Source organism: Thermothielavioides terrestris, chromosome 4, assembly GCF_000226115.1.
Source record: "Thermothielavioides terrestris NRRL 8126 chromosome 4, complete sequence".
Lineage (NCBI taxonomy): Eukaryota > Fungi > Ascomycota > Sordariomycetes > Sordariales > Chaetomiaceae > Thermothielavioides > Thermothielavioides terrestris.
In genome coordinates this window covers 1,522,222-1,537,984 of record NC_016460.1, presented here as the reverse complement: position 1 = coordinate 1,537,984, position 15,763 = coordinate 1,522,222, and the positions used below count along the sequence as shown (strand labels likewise).

The 15,763-nt window shown below is 58.2% G+C and overlaps 5 protein-coding genes across 5 annotated transcripts; 2 read left to right on the top strand and 3 right to left on the bottom strand.

Annotated features, from left to right (window-relative positions):
• Positions 1 to 55: 55 nt before the first annotated feature.
• Positions 56 to 1,580, bottom strand: THITE_2118851 (uncharacterized protein). The gene is made up of 4 exons (XM_003655248.1): positions 1,370 to 1,580; positions 1,200 to 1,300; positions 1,075 to 1,132; positions 56 to 1,016 (listed from the first exon to the last, which is right to left on the bottom strand). Exons 1-4 carry the CDS (start codon positions 1,410 to 1,412, stop codon positions 430 to 432), a joined length of 789 nt encoding a protein of 262 aa, XP_003655296.1. The 5' UTR covers positions 1,413 to 1,580; the 3' UTR covers positions 56 to 429.
• Positions 1,581 to 2,159: 579 nt separating this feature from the next.
• On the bottom strand, positions 2,160 to 3,176 carry THITE_2146004 (uncharacterized protein; the record flags this gene model as incomplete). Its single annotated transcript, XM_003655247.1, has 1 exon — positions 2,160 to 3,176. One exon carries the CDS (start codon positions 3,174 to 3,176, stop codon positions 2,160 to 2,162), a length of 1,017 nt encoding a protein of 338 aa, XP_003655295.1.
• A 264-nt stretch (positions 3,177 to 3,440) lies between these two features.
• THITE_43900 (uncharacterized protein) lies at positions 3,441 to 4,879 on the top strand (the record flags this gene model as incomplete). The annotated part of the gene is made up of 3 exons (XM_003655246.1): positions 3,441 to 3,570; positions 3,651 to 4,062; positions 4,138 to 4,879. 3 exons carry the CDS (start codon positions 3,441 to 3,443, stop codon positions 4,877 to 4,879), a joined length of 1,284 nt encoding a protein of 427 aa, XP_003655294.1.
• A 3,232-nt stretch (positions 4,880 to 8,111) lies between these two features.
• THITE_2118845 (uncharacterized protein) lies at positions 8,112 to 10,158 on the top strand. Its single transcript, XM_003655245.1, has 5 exons — positions 8,112 to 8,373; positions 8,659 to 8,829; positions 8,901 to 9,243; positions 9,300 to 9,856; positions 9,919 to 10,158. The coding sequence occupies exons 2-5, from the start codon at positions 8,712 to 8,714 to the stop codon at positions 9,960 to 9,962; spliced, it is 1,062 nt and encodes a 353-aa protein (XP_003655293.1). The 5' UTR covers positions 8,112 to 8,373; positions 8,659 to 8,711; the 3' UTR covers positions 9,963 to 10,158.
• Positions 10,159 to 12,279: 2,121 nt separating this feature from the next.
• THITE_2079890 (uncharacterized protein) lies at positions 12,280 to 15,709 on the bottom strand (the record flags this gene model as incomplete). Its single annotated transcript, XM_003655244.1, has 4 exons — positions 15,557 to 15,709; positions 14,609 to 15,484; positions 12,719 to 13,700; positions 12,280 to 12,653 (listed from the first exon to the last, which is right to left on the bottom strand). The coding sequence occupies exons 1-4, from the start codon at positions 15,689 to 15,691 to the stop codon at positions 12,280 to 12,282; spliced, it is 2,367 nt and encodes a 788-aa protein (XP_003655292.1). The 5' UTR covers positions 15,692 to 15,709.
• Positions 15,710 to 15,763: the final 54 nt, after the last annotated feature.

Sequence of the window (15,763 nt, the reverse complement as noted above, 5' to 3'; positions counted from 1 at the left end):
TGGGAGTCGGGATGGTGACGCGGAGAGGTGGTAGCGTAGGGGCTATGCAGGTCAAGTGGGCAGCACCTTCCCTGGATATCCTCCAGGTGACGCAATGTAAGTGTAGCCTTCGTTCGTACCTTACCTGGTAAATGCTTCTGCGGTTTACAATGGCAAGCCAGCTTCTGGAAAGCACGAGCTGGGGTCAGACAGCTGTGGCTTCTTTTCGGAAATCAGACTAGGCACCCAGGCTCTTCTTCTTGTGTCGTACACAGCGGTGCCAGCACAGCGAGACCAAGCAGCCGTCTGTGGCAGAGCCAACCACAAAGGAGTGTTTTTCCTTTCAAACTCTTTCGATTCCCATCTAAGCACGACGGTCTGTCTATGCAAGTAACCTATGCAAGTCCACCTGCAGCGCCAGCACATCTCATCCCACGCCACACGACCCAACTACATGACCAGACAGCAGGCTTTGATACAATTCAGGATGACATCTTGCTCCTCCTGATCGTCCTGCTGTTGTTGCTGCTGGTATTGGTGTTGCTGCTGTTGTTGCTGCTGCTGCTGATGGTGTTGCTGTTGCTGGTGGTGCTGTTGTTGCTGCTGCTGGTGGTGCTGCTTTAGAGGCCGCTGGTGATGGCTGCCACCATAGCCTCCCTGGTGGCCCTCGGGCTGAGCCGGCAGCGGCGGCGCAGTGTCGACGCGACCGCCTCTCAGGTCGACATAGATGCGGCCCTCGTTCTCCTCGGTGGCATAGTCGAGACCCAGCTCCTTGCACAGCTGCTCAACCCGCGGCTTCAGCTTCTGGACATGGCCAGTCGAGTGATTCCCCTTGCCGACAATGACATGCAGATGCGTCTGGCCGGTGGACTGGGCATAGCGGATGCGCTCCTCGAGGATGTCCTCGGCCTCCTCGACAAACTGGCCGTGGAGGTCGATGGTGTCCTCGGCGACGCGGCCGGGCGCGTTGTTCTCGCGGAAGATGAATTCGGAGGCCTGCTTGTTGTACTCGGCCTGCTTCCGCTGGTGGCGCTTGCCTGCGAGAAGCGGTCAGCGCAGCTGGGTCTGGGCTGCCCAGAAAGAGGGACAGCCTGCCTTCCTCAGAGAGCTCCTTGGCAGCAGCACCGTCGCCGCGTTCATATGCTTCGTGCGACTGTTCCCAGCGGGTCAGCCGCGGTATCCATGGAGTACCAAGGCTACGCCACGCCAGGAAACTATACCCGGTCGAAGCACGACCTCTTCATGTCGCCCTCCCGGCGCGCTAGATCGCGCAGCCGGTCATATTCGGCTTCCACATCTGCACTGGTGCTATGATTGAAGGCTGGAACTCCAGGACAGTATGAGCGGCTGCAGCGTCACATCGGAGGCGGTCGGGGGGTGGGACGCGTACCGCGCCCGCCGAGATGGGCCAGGGGAATAGCGGACGCCGCCATCGTGGAGTCAGAACCGGCAAGGGGCTACCGCTAGTGTAATGTAAGGGGAAGAGACGATTCTTTGGTGTTGCCCCTGTCAGGAGCGGGGGCTCCCAGAAGGAAGGGTATATACGTTGAGACGGAGTACGAGCAAGGCATACCACAGTAAGCAGAGCACGCGCTCTCGGGTAGCATACAGGGAGGTGGGGGGGGGGGGGGGGGGAAAGGTATACCTGCACCGGGGTCAAAAAACGCACAGACAGGGGTGCCTGCCAGGGTTCTAGCCAGGGGTGCTAGCAAGGGTGCCACGCCAAGGAGTTACAATATACTAGGCCAACAACGTGAGAAAATCAGTACCTTAGTTTATTATCCGCTCTCGTTTTCAATTCACATCTGCAACCTCTTCAGCATTGGATGTGCCAGCACAGTCAACCAACTCTCCACCAGACATCAACCGCTTGGGCTATAGGGTAGCCGGGTGAACTAGCTCTCTAATTGAGAGTCCTCGAGAAGTTGAGGATACCAGGAGAGGAGTAGCCATTGGAACTCACTGACCAAGATGCAGCGCATACATAAGGTAGACAACGGAGGCGTGGCGCTACGGGGGAAGCGGTGTGATTTGCGCCTCGGCGCTCTCGTGCCTTTGGATCCTGTGAATCCTCATTATCTCGGGGGAGGGAGGGGTTTGCAACCGGCGCTATAACCTATCTACGTCCCCTCCCAATAGGTGCATCTAAATTAGTACAGAATCAAGTTCTCTCCCCAACCTCAAAGCTCAACCACATGACCCTCCAGTTCCTTCTCAGTCCACTCCCACAGCCTTCTGGCGAGCTCGCCGTCCCGCGCCAGGGCGCTGGCGCGCCCGGCCACGCCCACGGGCTCGTAGTACTCGCCGCTCACGAGGTCGCTGCCGGGGGCCGCGACGGACGCCCACAGCTGGTTGCGCACGCCGTGCTCGACGGACGGGATCAGGTTCAGCGCGGCGGCGGCGCGGATCGCCGCGCGCACGACCGCCGGCGAGCCCCCCGCCCGCTCAATCAGCTGCGTGCGCACCATGCCCGGGTGCACCGCCGCCACGACGAGCGTCTGCGTCGCGTCGTGCCGCGCCGCCAGCTCTCGCGCCCACAGCGCGTTGGCCAGCTTGCTCTGGAAGTAGCGCCCGAAAGCGCCGAGGCCCTCGGCGGGCGTCTTGAGCGTCGCGAAGTCGATGCCTGGCTTGGCGGCGAAGCGGTGGCCGTCCGAGGAGAGGACGACGATGCGCGCCGGGGAGGGGGAGGGGGAGGGGGAGGAAGAGTTGTTGGCGTGGTTTTTGCTACTGCTGGTGGTGGTTGTGGTGGCGGCGGTCTGGAGGAGCAGCGGCAGGAGCAGCTTGGTCAGCAGCGCGTGGCCCATGTGGTTGGTGCCGAACTGGAGCTCGTAGCCGTCGGCGGTGAGGCCTGGAGTGGCCGCCATGATGCCGGCGTTGAGCATCAGGATGTCGAGGCGGGGCGAGGTGGACAGCACCGTGGCCGCCGCCTTCTTGACGGATGCAAACGAGGCGAGATCTAGTTCTAAAGCCTTGATGTTCGCATCGGGGACCTGATGCTTGATCTCGTCGATGACTGCGTCGGCTTTCTCGACGCTTCGGGCTGCGAGCCAGATGAGCCCCGGGCCATGGCGGGCGTACTCGAGCACGGCCTGTTTGCCGAGGCCGACGTTGCCGCCAGTCACCAGGATCACCTTGTCGGTGAGCGGCGGGATGTCCTTCTTTGGGTCGAAAGACACGGATTTCGCACACCAGGTCATGATGCTGCGATGCGGATCGGGACTCGACGAGAATGACGGAAGGCTCGTGAATGTCGGCCATCGACGACGACTTGTCCGCAGTTTTATACATCTCGCCCCCCCGGCACCAGTTGGCCTCCCCGACCAGAGCCTTTTGCGATATTGTTTTCCATAACAGGCAATGGCCTGGCTCTCGGACGCGTCGAACACATCTTTGTCTAAGTCGAAATTTGGACAGCGCCGACGTCGACGAGGCATGTCGTCAAGGCAGCCCCCTGTTTGTACATGAGCAAGACGACGGCTGCTAATCCGCAAGGGGTCCTGGTCACCCCACTGAAGATCGCATCAGAGCTCTCATTGTATGGCTTCGGCGGCGGCGGCTTGCAGCCGTATGCTCTCAACCTCGTCTACCGGGGTGAGTCTGCTCGCCGAGGTGCCGGCCGGCCACGTCCCCGTCCCTTGGACGGGGACTTGCGTCTCTAACGTTCGCTTCAGTCTTCACGGTCATCAAACCGTCCACATACGCGCTACAAGACATCGCCGTCGTCAGCCCGCAGGACGACCTGTTCTGCTTTACCAACTTCTCCCAGCACCCGGGCATCCTGCACTCGACCCTCTTCGCCGCCCAGGCGTTCCAGGATGTGGCCCTGGGGCAGCCCTACAGCACGACGGCACAGCTGCACCTGGCCAAGGCGCTCTCCCACCTCCAGCGCAGTCTCGACGACCAGAAAGAGGCCGTCGAGCTCTCCACCATGGCCGTCGTGGCCTCCCTGGCCATGGCGGCCGTCATCGCCGGCGATCTCTCTACAGCGGCGAAGCACATGGACGGCTTGCATCGCATCATCGAGCTGCGCGGTGGCTTGCAGTCCCTCGGGCCGGATAGCATGATTGAGCACAAAGCGCGGGCGTAAGCGAGCTTCCCCCCTCTACCCGTTCGTTTCAATCCCACCCGGATGATGTGAAAAAATACTGAACCACTCAGCATCGACATCGGCCTCGCCATGGCCCACGGCACGCCCCTCCGCTTCGCCGACGCCGATACCACCATCGCCTGGTCGCCGCAGCTCGCCCCCGCCAGCCGCTCGGCGTCCCGCTCGTTCCCCGAGCTGGCCGCCGCCGCGCGCCCGCCCCGCTCTCGGCCGGACCCGCGCTTGCTCAACGTCTGGGCCGACCTGCGCGAGTTCGCGCGGCGGGTCAACGACGCCGGCGCCGGCGGCCGCGGCGAGAAGGTCCCCGGCCCGGTGGCGGCAAGGCTGACTACCTCCGTGCCGGTGCGGTTGTTGCGGTTGCGGAGGCCGTTGCCGTTGCCGTTGCCGTGCAATAATGGTGGTGGTGGTGGTAATGGCGGTGATGGTGGTGGTGATGAGGCGGGGGCGGTTTTGCATGAGATGCTTAGACTCAGCATGCTGGCGTTTGCGAAGATGCTGCTGATCAAGCTGAGGGGGTTTGGGCGGAAGATGACGGACCTGGCGGAGGGGTTGAAGGCGGCGTTGTTGGCCTGGGAAGCTGAGACGCGGCGCGAGGAGGCGCACGATGATACCCGCCGGGGGCTTCTGGAGCTGCTGCTCTGGGGCTTGTTGGTGGCAGGCGTGTCGATTTTTGAAGATGCGGATGACGAATGGCTTGGCGAGATGCTGCTGCGGGCCGTGTCGGCCTTGATTGCGGACGTGGGCCGAAGCGAGGGCTGTGCTCAAGGCGTTTTTGTGGATCGATGTTTTGTTTGACCGGCCGGCGGAGCGCGTGTTTCAGCGGTGGTGCATGGCTGCTCAGTGCTAGAGGGTTTTTCCTTATTACCAGGTCCCTGAGTTAGCTGATTTTGAGTGCTGTTTGTTTTTGTCCGCTACAAGAAGGAATCGCAGCACAAGAACTTCGGCGCTTCATAGGTGCTACCTTATGGAAAAGATTGAGCACGCAGATAACTTCCTGTACAAATACGGATGGAAAGTGCCTTTTTTGATAGGCCATCTTGTTAGGTTTTATCGTGGGCGTCAACTCGGGTGCAACCTTCCAAGCGAGATCCAATTCTGAGACAAGGAGCGCCAGAAAAACTCACATCTCAAGCCACAAACATGACAAGTCACCAGAAAGCCGTCCCGCAGCATCTGAAGATTTATGCTCGCCTAGATCTCTTTGTAGTGTGAGGGAAAGTAGGCTAAACGTGAGCCTTCCTTGTGTAAGGTACAGGTATGCACACTGCAAGTCTTCGCATCCGCCAATCGCCTGTATGATAACGCCTTCCCCTGAAAATCCCTTGCCACCCTCTGGTAGATTGCTTCTGGAAGGTTGCCTGTTCCATCTTAGCGGCTGCCCCCACCGGCGCCAAGCGAGAAAGCGGGGGCGGCTTTTCCTGCAGGTGACCTGAAAAGAGATGAGAATTTGTGCCCTGCCCCCGCTTCCCCTGGAAAGGATTGCAGGCAGGCCGTGCCGTCTCCCGAAATCCTGGGTTGGAGTCGTGGATGACGGGATGGAACCAAACCTCGACATTGGGCGGCGCAATCAGGCGTGGTATCCGGACAGCGATTGGCGATAACATGTGTGGTTGAAAGTTAGGTAAACGAGTTTAGCACGTGTCATATTTATCATGCACAGTACTTACACGTCCTCCGGCATCGCCGAGCTCCTGAAAAGAAGCCGTGATGCGGCGCGGCTGCGGCGAGGAGGCTGCCAGGATGCACATTCAACACGGAAAACACCTGACTGTTTGTACTGTACCTACCTAGGTAATCCGTACATACACTATAGAACACCAGGGGTAGGGAGGCGGGTGTGCTTCCCACGCGCACACTCCACTCTCCTCCACTACACTACTGTGTACGGAATACAGCATCCACTACCTCGTGTCAAGGCAAGGGTCAGGAAGCTTGCAGGCCAATAGTTCAGCACCGGACGGAAGGTTTTGGAGGCTAGCGAGTGCTGTCGGGTCAAGGAAATTGCAGCAAAGCTTCCATGCAGCGGTCGATGAAAGTTCTTTTCGAGCTTCTCTGGGTGTTTCAGAGCGGGATTTAGTGTACACACACAGCAAACCATTGCGCAGTAACCACCAGTGCGCCTCATCGGTATGACTGCGATCGCCGTTTGCCCTGATCGACTGGGCGCTGTCGATCCCATTCGCGGGGTGCCAGGGGCGTCGGAGAACAATGCCGACCAATCTTCCCAGAAAGGCGCAGCGTGATGGGAACACAGGCGCCATAACGGTTGAGGTCAACGTGGGCAACTGCCTCTCCACAGTAAGCCACCGCGGAGGACATCACAATCTTGCAGGACTCCGCAACCATCCTAGTTACATCATACACTACATGCCCAGCATAGTCGCTTCCAATAATGGCAACGTCTCAAACAGCATAAACTCGTGGGATCGCTGGGGACCTGGTATACTAGTGTACGTTTGGGCGCACAGATGACCGTTCGAAACGGGAAATCCTTGCAACCAAGATGGGGCGGTTTGGACGATTCGAAGAGGTGGCAACCGCTTCGGTACTGCATGGCGCCTCCTGGGTTTCATGCACCGGAAGGTAGTATTCACTCCGGGAAGTTGACGCAAACTAACGGTCTGTTCTTAAGGGAGCCAGCAAGGGACCGCTGCTTCTACAATACTCAACCCCGGTATTGTACATTAGAGAGGGGACTGAGGTGTTGACGATCAGCCGTGGCAAGCCTGTGCGTTCGTCCTTCACTCAGCCGAGCAACAGGACAACAGACTACCGACGGGAACAGACGGGCAATCGGGTTGGTCGCGGCCGGACTCCGGGCCAGTTTTGTCCAATGGCTTGTGAAAAGGCTGACAGAGACCAGGGGTCCACATGGCGACCATCAAGCCTGGGGATTGAGGGATTCCCAATGCTTGGCTACTGTGGGAATGTCTCCCTAACTGCCCGGATAAAGAAGTACCAGCTAGCATCTGTCGGAGTGACTTCTTCGGAGTCAAGGGTTACGGTCAAAACACCTATGTTCGCTCAACTACGAAGCCTGGACTCAAGACATTGGAGACCGACTCTCTTGATGACCACAGGGCTGCCTGCGGGTTACCTGTCTGCTTCAAGCTGCCTGCCAATCAGCCACCCCCACACACTGCTCGTCAAAAACACGCGTTTTGGGAGCCAGTTGATCAAAACGGCTTGCAGAACAGGCACACAGGTAGTGAAAGAGCCGGCAGCGAGCTGAATGCGGGTGGGAGTGCGGATGAACCACACAGGACCGCCGCTCAGATATCAGGGCAGAGAGGCAGAGAAGTCCTGGATTGAAAACGACACTACCGAGCGATGCCAAGCACTTTCATCTCCTCATGAAAGTTCGGTGCAGCGGCCGTTGGAGACTGGTAAACATACAATACGGGATACACTACGCCACGGTGAACGCTGGAAGAAAAAAAAGCAAAAGAAAACCGCAGTACACTACGGGATCAAATCGAGCGTCATCGGGCTGCCTGTTCCTTCTCTGCTGATCGCCCCGATCTCTCAACGCATGGCATCCCCTGGCATCCCGATAGCCTCATTATATTGAGAAGACATTTTTGGTTTAGTCGGTCCACTAGCGAGCAGAGGGCGCCACTGAAACCTGCCAAGGGATGTGATGAGTGCCCCATTCTTCTTTGAGAACTTCCTGCGGTAGTGTAGACTACAACTTGTGCGCCGGTGTCTGCTACCCGACGCTCCTCTCGGTTCAATTCCGGCCATCGTGTGTGCCGGCAGGTGCCTACTCGCAGGTAACACTGGTTGCGTTAGCATTAGAAATCTGACAGTTCATGTCGTTATGTCCGGGTTTTCAGGGTCGCAGGGGGCCCAGGGGGTGTCTCCAATGGTTGGAGAATATCCATTGTCCGGGCTCTGTCCATTCAGGGATTGTAAGCTGCCCCACTTGCTCAGCAATCCCAAGACATGATTCGCTAGGGTGACCAGGGCCGCTGCATCCCCGAATTTCAGCGCCCATGCTCCGCGTTTCCTTCACATTAACTCACCGCGCCAGCCCTCTCGCCTCCTCTCCTTCCCTCTCGTCAAACCCCGACCGAACCTGCAACCTCCTCCAACCAGGCAAAGCGGCAAGGCCACAACACAACCTTTGCTGTTTCACTTCATTGGCGACGACTTCGTGCTGTCGCCACTTTCAACTGCGCTCGATTTTCCATATCGCACATCATTCATTCCTTCGCGTGCAACACCCTGGTTGTCAGTGCGATTGAAGCCCCCCAAAAACCGAGGGCGCCCGACCACACCCGAAGCAAGTGAGTGCCCCCGAGCTGGAACCAACGCCACCCGACTGGGCTGCGGTCATCCGAACCTAGCGATCAGTTGATCTTTTTGGGTTCGCTCCTGATCAATGCCAATTCAATCGGTCAGCGCGACAACAACATCTTTGTCAATCGCCCTCTTTTCTTCCCCTACTGGCTCTGTCCGTCCCGGCTCTGCTGCGGAAAAAGCGCCACTTCTCAGCATCTATCTGCCCTTTGAGGCGCTGCAAACACCTGCGCTGACCAGAGGCCCTGCTAACCCATGCGACTCGACTGCAGAACTGTGACCGCACACTCTCTACCATTGTCTTCGCTATCGCCAGCTCGCCAAGATGGGTTGTGGAATGAGTACGGAGGACAAGGAGGGCAAGGCCCGGAACGAGGAGATCGAGAACCAGCTTAAGAGGGATCGCCTGCAGCAGCGCAATGAAATCAAGATGCTACTTCTGGGTACGTCTGGATGTTTTGCACCATTAACCTCCTGCGCGCCACACCCGCAGAGACTGATATATCCGGTACAGGTGCTGGTGAATCCGGAAAGTCGACGATCTTGAAGCAGATGAAGCTCATCCACGAGGGCGGCTACTCGCGCGACGAGCGGGAATCCTTCAAGGAGATCATTTTCAGCAATACAGTTCAGTCAATGCGCGTTATCCTGGAGGCAATGGAGTCGCTTGAGCTCCCCCTGGCGGACGCGAGGATGGAGTATCATGTCCAAACCATCTTCATGCAGCCAGCACAAATCGAAGGCGACGTCCTCCCGCCCGAGGTCGGCAATGCGATCGAGGCCCTGTGGAAGGATGCCGGTGTCCAGGCCTGCTTCAAGCGGTCGAGAGAATACCAGCTGAACGATTCTGCGCGATAGTACGTTGCGCCGTGTTGCGCCGCATCTCGAGCGTTGACGCTGACGTGTTTCCCAGCTACTTCGACAACATCGCCCGCATCGCTGCCCCCGACTACATGCCTAACGACCAGGACGTGCTGCGGTCGCGTGTCAAGACAACCGGCATCACGGAAACGACCTTCATCATTGGCGACCTCACGTGGCGGATGTTCGATGTCGGTGGCCAGCGGTCCGAGCGGAAGAAGTGGATTCACTGCTTTGAGAACGTCACCACCATTCTCTTCCTGGTCGCCATCTCGGAATACGACCAGCTCCTGTTCGAAGACGAGACGGTCAACCGTATGCAAGAAGCGCTCACTCTCTTCGACTCCATTTGCAACTCCAGGTGGTTCATCAAGACATCAATCATCCTGTTCCTCAACAAGATCGATCGGTTCAAGGAGAAGCTCCCCGTCAGTCCGATGAAGAATTACTTCCCAGACTATGAAGGTGGCGACGACTACGGGGCGGCCTGTGACTACATCCTGAACCGCTTCGTCAGCCTGAACCAGCACGAGAGCAAGCAGATCTACACACATTTCACCTGCGCGACGGACACCACACAAATCCGCTTCGTCATGGCTGCTGTGAACGGTAAGCTATGGCGGCAGCTTCGCAGAGCAATAGAGTCAACATGATGCTAACTCGGGCCCCAGATATTATCATCCAGGAGAACCTCCGTCTCTGCGGTCTCATCTGAGCGGAAACTCGCTGACACTGCCGTCATGGCTGTCACGTGCTGCTCTCTTGCGCCCCGGATCCGCGCCGCCTCTGCTCTCAAAGATGATACCCCTTCCCGGTCGCATTTGAAAACGGTGGAATCACGACACTCCGCCATTCATACAATGCGCCCCCGGGCTTGTTTTCCTCTCACCCCCCACCGGACCACGAATCGAATCTCCTGACGCACCATCAATCGACCGATGAACGAAACCGAGTCGCTTTGTCATTTGGAGGGATGGGAGGATAAAATATTGTGTTTAATAATGAATCTCGTGCCGGTGTTTCCGAGTCGTGTATGAAATTTTTTTTGTCACTACAATCTTTTATTTCTTTTTCCTTAGTCACGGCTTTGAGTGGGAGATTCCCTCCTACACAGTCCTGGATGACACGGGGTGGAAAGCATTGTTGCTGCGACGCCGATCTTGATATTGGCACGGGCCGGCAACATCAGCAATGGCCAGGCCCGGGAAGGTAAAAAACAGAGAGAGGGGGGGATCGGTGGGTGACGGTGATGGTTGTTGGGACTGGGGCCCTACCTGCGGTGTATTGCGGGCCATGCAAGAGGAGGGAACGCTGGGCCGGCGGAGAGCATATACTGGTCGGAGGTTTCTGGGTTTTTTTTTTTTTTTTTTTTTTTTTTTTTTTTTTTTTTTTTTTTTTTTTTTTTTTTAAGCTCTTTCTTTCTACTCTGGCTCAGATCCTTGTTGTTCTCGTTCAGTCTTTTCCCTTTGCGTTCGTCCTCACTCTGGGGGGTTTGGTGGTGTGCGATGCTTGGGTGTGCGGCATTGAAACAAACCGCTACTGCTACTACTCCTACAACTGCGCGACTGCTGCTGCTGCTGCTACTGCTACTAGGCGCAACTTGTTGCTGTCTGCTGCATCGAGGCGAAGATACCTACTGCTCTCTTAGGTAACGAGATTTTGCTGATCGACGAGGTCAACCGTGTGCTGCTGTGACAGTGAATATTGATGTTTCTTACTGAAGCTATCGATCGGTCTTGAACGGCTTATGACTCAGCAACGGTCCCAAATGCCATCGTCCTGCTGTGCTGTAGCAACCCAGCAAGTACAGCAGAGAGTCCAGTTAAGTTTGGGTAGGAGAGGATTGGTTGTGGAGGTTTGTCCAAGTTTTGCTTGTGTGTTGTCGGTCTTGTGTATGAACGTAGATATGCAAGCAGAGTGAGCGTGAGCAGGACTCAACCCTCCTGGGCATCTTGGTCAGTCAGTGAGATAGATCGCCATGGAGATTATCTCGTTTTGCTCGGGGAATGGGTCCAACAATGGACGCACACGGAGTGCCAGAGAGAGCTTGATGCCTGTAACAGTCTGCAATTTAGTCAGCCCCAACTCCCTCCGCGCCGTCGAGAACGACAGACAGCAACTACGTCCACAGCACGAACACAGACAAAACGCCTGCCGCCTCCTCTCAGGTGGGCGACGGTTCGACTTAACCTAATCCATACAACTGCCAGGGCTCTCCGGCCACGCTAGTCTCTATCCATCGACATCAAACCACCCTAGGCAAGGCGACGAAACCAACCCAGGACCCAACTTTTCAAATGCCCCTGCTCCGCGGTTATGAATAGAGAAAAACAATGACCGGCTGTCTCGACCCAGTTAACCTCACGATGGTGGTTGTTGTTGTTTGTTTAGCGGCGTTGTCCCTGTCCTTCTTCCGGACAGCGTTCAACAGCGCCTGCCGTAGCCAGCTAGCTGCCATGGTACTAGAAGACACCGCCGAGCTCCCAGGAAACCCGTCGACATGACAATCTCGAAATGGAAACAGGCCGATGACAGGGCGACGAGCATTAAAAAATCGGTAAGCCTAGGCAGTTGCAGTAAAAAAAAGGGAAATAGGGGTTTTGGGCAGATCTGTTTGCCCCGGAGAGAAAAATGCAAGGGTATCGTGTTCGCAAACCGTGCCGTAGGGAAAAAGCCTGTCCCGGGAGCCCGTTCGTCCACCGCCTGAGTGGAGGGATGAGATAGAAATTGGCCATGCGGAATACCGCTGAATTGTAGTTGTCGAGAATCGCAGACGGCGCTGGATGCTCTGTCCTCTTTTCTTGAGGCGGGCCAACTGGGAAACGGCAGACCAGGAAGAGATGTTCTGTGCAGGCGGCGGTCAGGTAATACGCCGGCTCTAGTTCATCGCCAAAGCGACATGAGGGGCCACCTTTCTGCGGCGCTCATTCGCGCTTGATACTCTGATCGCAACGGTCGCTCTGAGGACTGGAAGGTCTTGAGGAATCCCGCCTCTTGACGCCGCCGCTCCCCGTGTTCGAGTCAAGGCGCTCCTAAGCGCCGGCCTCGTCACCCATCACTTGCTGGCCTGTGACAGCTCCCCCGGGCGTCTCCGGGTTGTCGACCATCTCTTCGTACTCGGCAATCTGGAGGGCCAGCTGCTTCGCGGTGATGTCGATCTGGATGAGCTGCCGTGTGGCTTTGTCGGCTGCGCGGACCTCGCCCATCGCTCTGTTGACCAACTGCAGAAGCACCGGGTTGTTGGTCAACAAGACACCAGGATGGTTGACGGCTCCCATAGCGCCGCCATGAGGCTGGAGTAATGGATGGGAAGCAGAAAAGCGGTAGGCCGGGTCGTTGGCCAGGCCCGCATTGTTGGCCGGCAGGATCGCCGGGTGCTGGGGGACGAGTTGAGGATTGCGTGTCTCTGTGAAGAACGACGGGATGTCAGAAGCCGGTCGGTTTGAGGGCGGCCTTGGATATGCAACGTACCATGAAAGCTACATCTCGCCCCGCTAGCGTTGAACCAGCAGTTGGCGCAGCTCCCACACATTTGGCCATCGACAACGATGCAACTGGTCCAAGGACCGTGACCCTTGTGGCAGTTCTTGCAGGGAACGCGCGCGGGCTCGCCGGCGATGTGGGCGAACAAAGCCTCGACATTGCTCCGCCGCGCGAGGTTGAGGACCTGCTCGGGCCTGCGTTGCTGCGCGAGACGCTGGCCCGGCTCGCGCGCCAGTCGCTTGGCGAGAGCGCTCTCGATGTTGAGTTCGCCGTAACCGGAATCCCTTGCCATCTCCTCGGTGGTCTTCATCATGGACGGGTCCATCGCCTGGTGGGCCGGCGGCATCTGCTGCGCGGCGGCCATGTGCGCTGCTGGCTGGTGTTGATGTTGGTGCTGGGGGGGTGGGGGATGCTGATGCTGATGTTGAGGTTGATGTTGATGTTGATGGGCGTGCTGGGCATGCGCCAAGTTTTGCTGCATTTCTTGCAGCTGCTCCTGCACGGGCTGAGACATGGCGCTCCCGGGAGCTCCGGCGGCGCCGGCGCCACCGTTGGCGAGAATATTGGCGGCCGTGAGGTCAACATGGGGCGGCAGGCCCGAGGCAGCACCGGTGCCGTCGTCTCCGTCGTCCATGTCGGCCTCGGGCTCGGCCTCGCCGTGGGCGTCTTCGTTCAGATCGGTGTCCATTGCTGCAGCCGCAGCCGCAGCATAGTCCTGGGCGCCCATGGCCACGTCGTCGAACACGGAAGCGGGATCGCCCTTGAGGTCGTCGTCGTCTAGACCGTGGACGTGGCCGTCGTGGGCGTCGTGGGCAGCGAGATGTTGCGCTGTCGCCGGGCGCGGGGCGCGGCCGCGTGCCGGAGGGCCCGGTTTTGTCACCTTATTCGATCGACCGCGCTGCGAGCGGATGACGGACGATTTCATGCTCGTGCCCGGCAACGGAAATCGTCCAGCTGTTCCCAGGCGCGGCTTACAAGTCGGCGTGTCGGCGTGTCGGCGGGATCGCTGTGGTCGAGCAGCTGTCGTCAGCTGTAAAATTGGGAGTTAGTTAATTTTGGGGTTGTGAGGTTGAAGGAAAGCCGGACCGTGGCTGAGGCCTGCCAGGCGGAGAATTTGTGGGATTGCCCAATCAGTCGGGCCTGTCGCCAAGGGAGCGAGGTCTGTGCGTGCAGCTGATCTGAGCACAACTGGGCTATCCATTCTCCACTCTGCGACTGCCAGTGAACTTCAGCTTCGCCAGCCAAATCAAGGCACCAGGCCTTCACTCTAGATAGGCGGCGTTCAATATGCGATGTTCTGCTCGGCAACACAAACATCTCATTGATGTCAACGCTAGAGGCAGCTTCTACTGGGACTATGGCATCTGCCTGGCTCATCCAATTGGCGTGCAATCACGGTTTGAGTCTAATGCACTCGCTGATTCAACACACTCTGTCGTGGCAGACCAGTCTTGCGTGTTTCTCACCTGTTTGGAGGCCTTTGAGCATTCGAGGCAGGAAGCTGACCATAACCCATTGGTCTAGAGTTCTAAGTCCTGATTGTCCTGTTTGCTCCTGTTCTCCCCAAGCAAGCAGGCTACCGAGCTATCGGTTCAGGCGATGGCGGGGCAAGGAAACATACATGATTGCCTAGGAACCGATGTTCCAAATGCATTCCGACCGCCGTTCCATATCCAGCCACGGCACGTATCTTAAGATAGATCTTCAGAGGTGGGGGGATGAAGCTGGTGCTGCAGTACAATTACACGTCTCATTTTCTACACGCAGGCCCATCGCCAACCTTCCTTCTGGGGGGTCCTCAAATAACCGCAAAAACAGCAATCATGTCGCGGTCGCAGGCTTGGCTGGGTTCCCATGTTTCTTCGTCCAACCCCTGACTTGCGCATTCATGATCCTCAGCACGAAGAAGTAAACAATGGGCACAAACCAGCCCAGCACGGTATCAAACACCCAGTTGTTCCTCGGCGATCCGCCCATCACACCGCAGCGCATCAGATTCCCCAGAAATGACACGGCCACGAAATACTCGCCCCTCTCCAGCCCCGCAATGGCGCGGCGCGCCACCGTGTCCGGCGTCTCGGGCGGCTCGTCCTTCTCCAGCTCGGCCGTGATGGCGGGCTTGGTCTTGTTCTCCCTCTCCAGCCCCGGACTGGTGATCGTCGCCGGGTAGACCACGTGCACCTTGACCGGGTTGTCCGGGTACAGGTTGACCTCCATGGCCAGCGTGTCGGCCAGGCCGCGCAGCGCCCACTTGGAGGGCGTGTAGGGCCCGTAGCCGACGATGGCGAACAGCGCGAGCACCGAGGCGGTGAAGATGAGGTGCTTCGGCTCCGCGCGGGGGCCCGTGCTGTTCTCGGGCGCGAGCCACTCGCGCAGGATGGCGCGCGCCATCTCGGCCGAGCCGAAGTAGTTGACGTCCATGTTGCGGCGGGCGGCGGGCAGCGCGGCCTCGTCGGTCCACAGCAGCGGCGTCGACATGCCGGCGACGCACCAGACGATGTCGGGCGCGCGCCCGCCGTTCCAGGCGATGGCTTCCGCGATGACCGACGACGCGTAGTCGGGCTCGGACACGTCGGCCGAGATGTAGGTGAACCGCTGCGTGCCCGGGGACTTGGCGGCTGCCTTGACCTCGGCCAGGGCTTCCTCGAGACGGCCGACGTTGCGGGCCACGAGGATCAGGTTGGCGCCCTTCGCTGCGAGCTGCACCGCGGCGCTGCGGCCCATGCCCTCGGAGGCGCCGGTGAGTAAAACCGTCTTGAGGTAGAGTTAGCTGCGCGTTTCCATTTAATGTTCGCAGTGAGGCTGAGGCAAAGATAAATGGCATACCCGGCCCTCGACGGGCATGTGGTTCTTGGACCAAAACAAGCCCATCGCTGCAGTCAGAGCTAGGCAGACAGCAAGTGTTCCTGTGACAACGGGCAATGGAACACTCCGGGGCAATTGCAGGCTTGAACTATCCATGAGAGAGGTCAACGAGCCATTGATGATGAGTTAGTGAACCGGGGGTCCAGAGCAACAGTTGGGTGTTTTTCG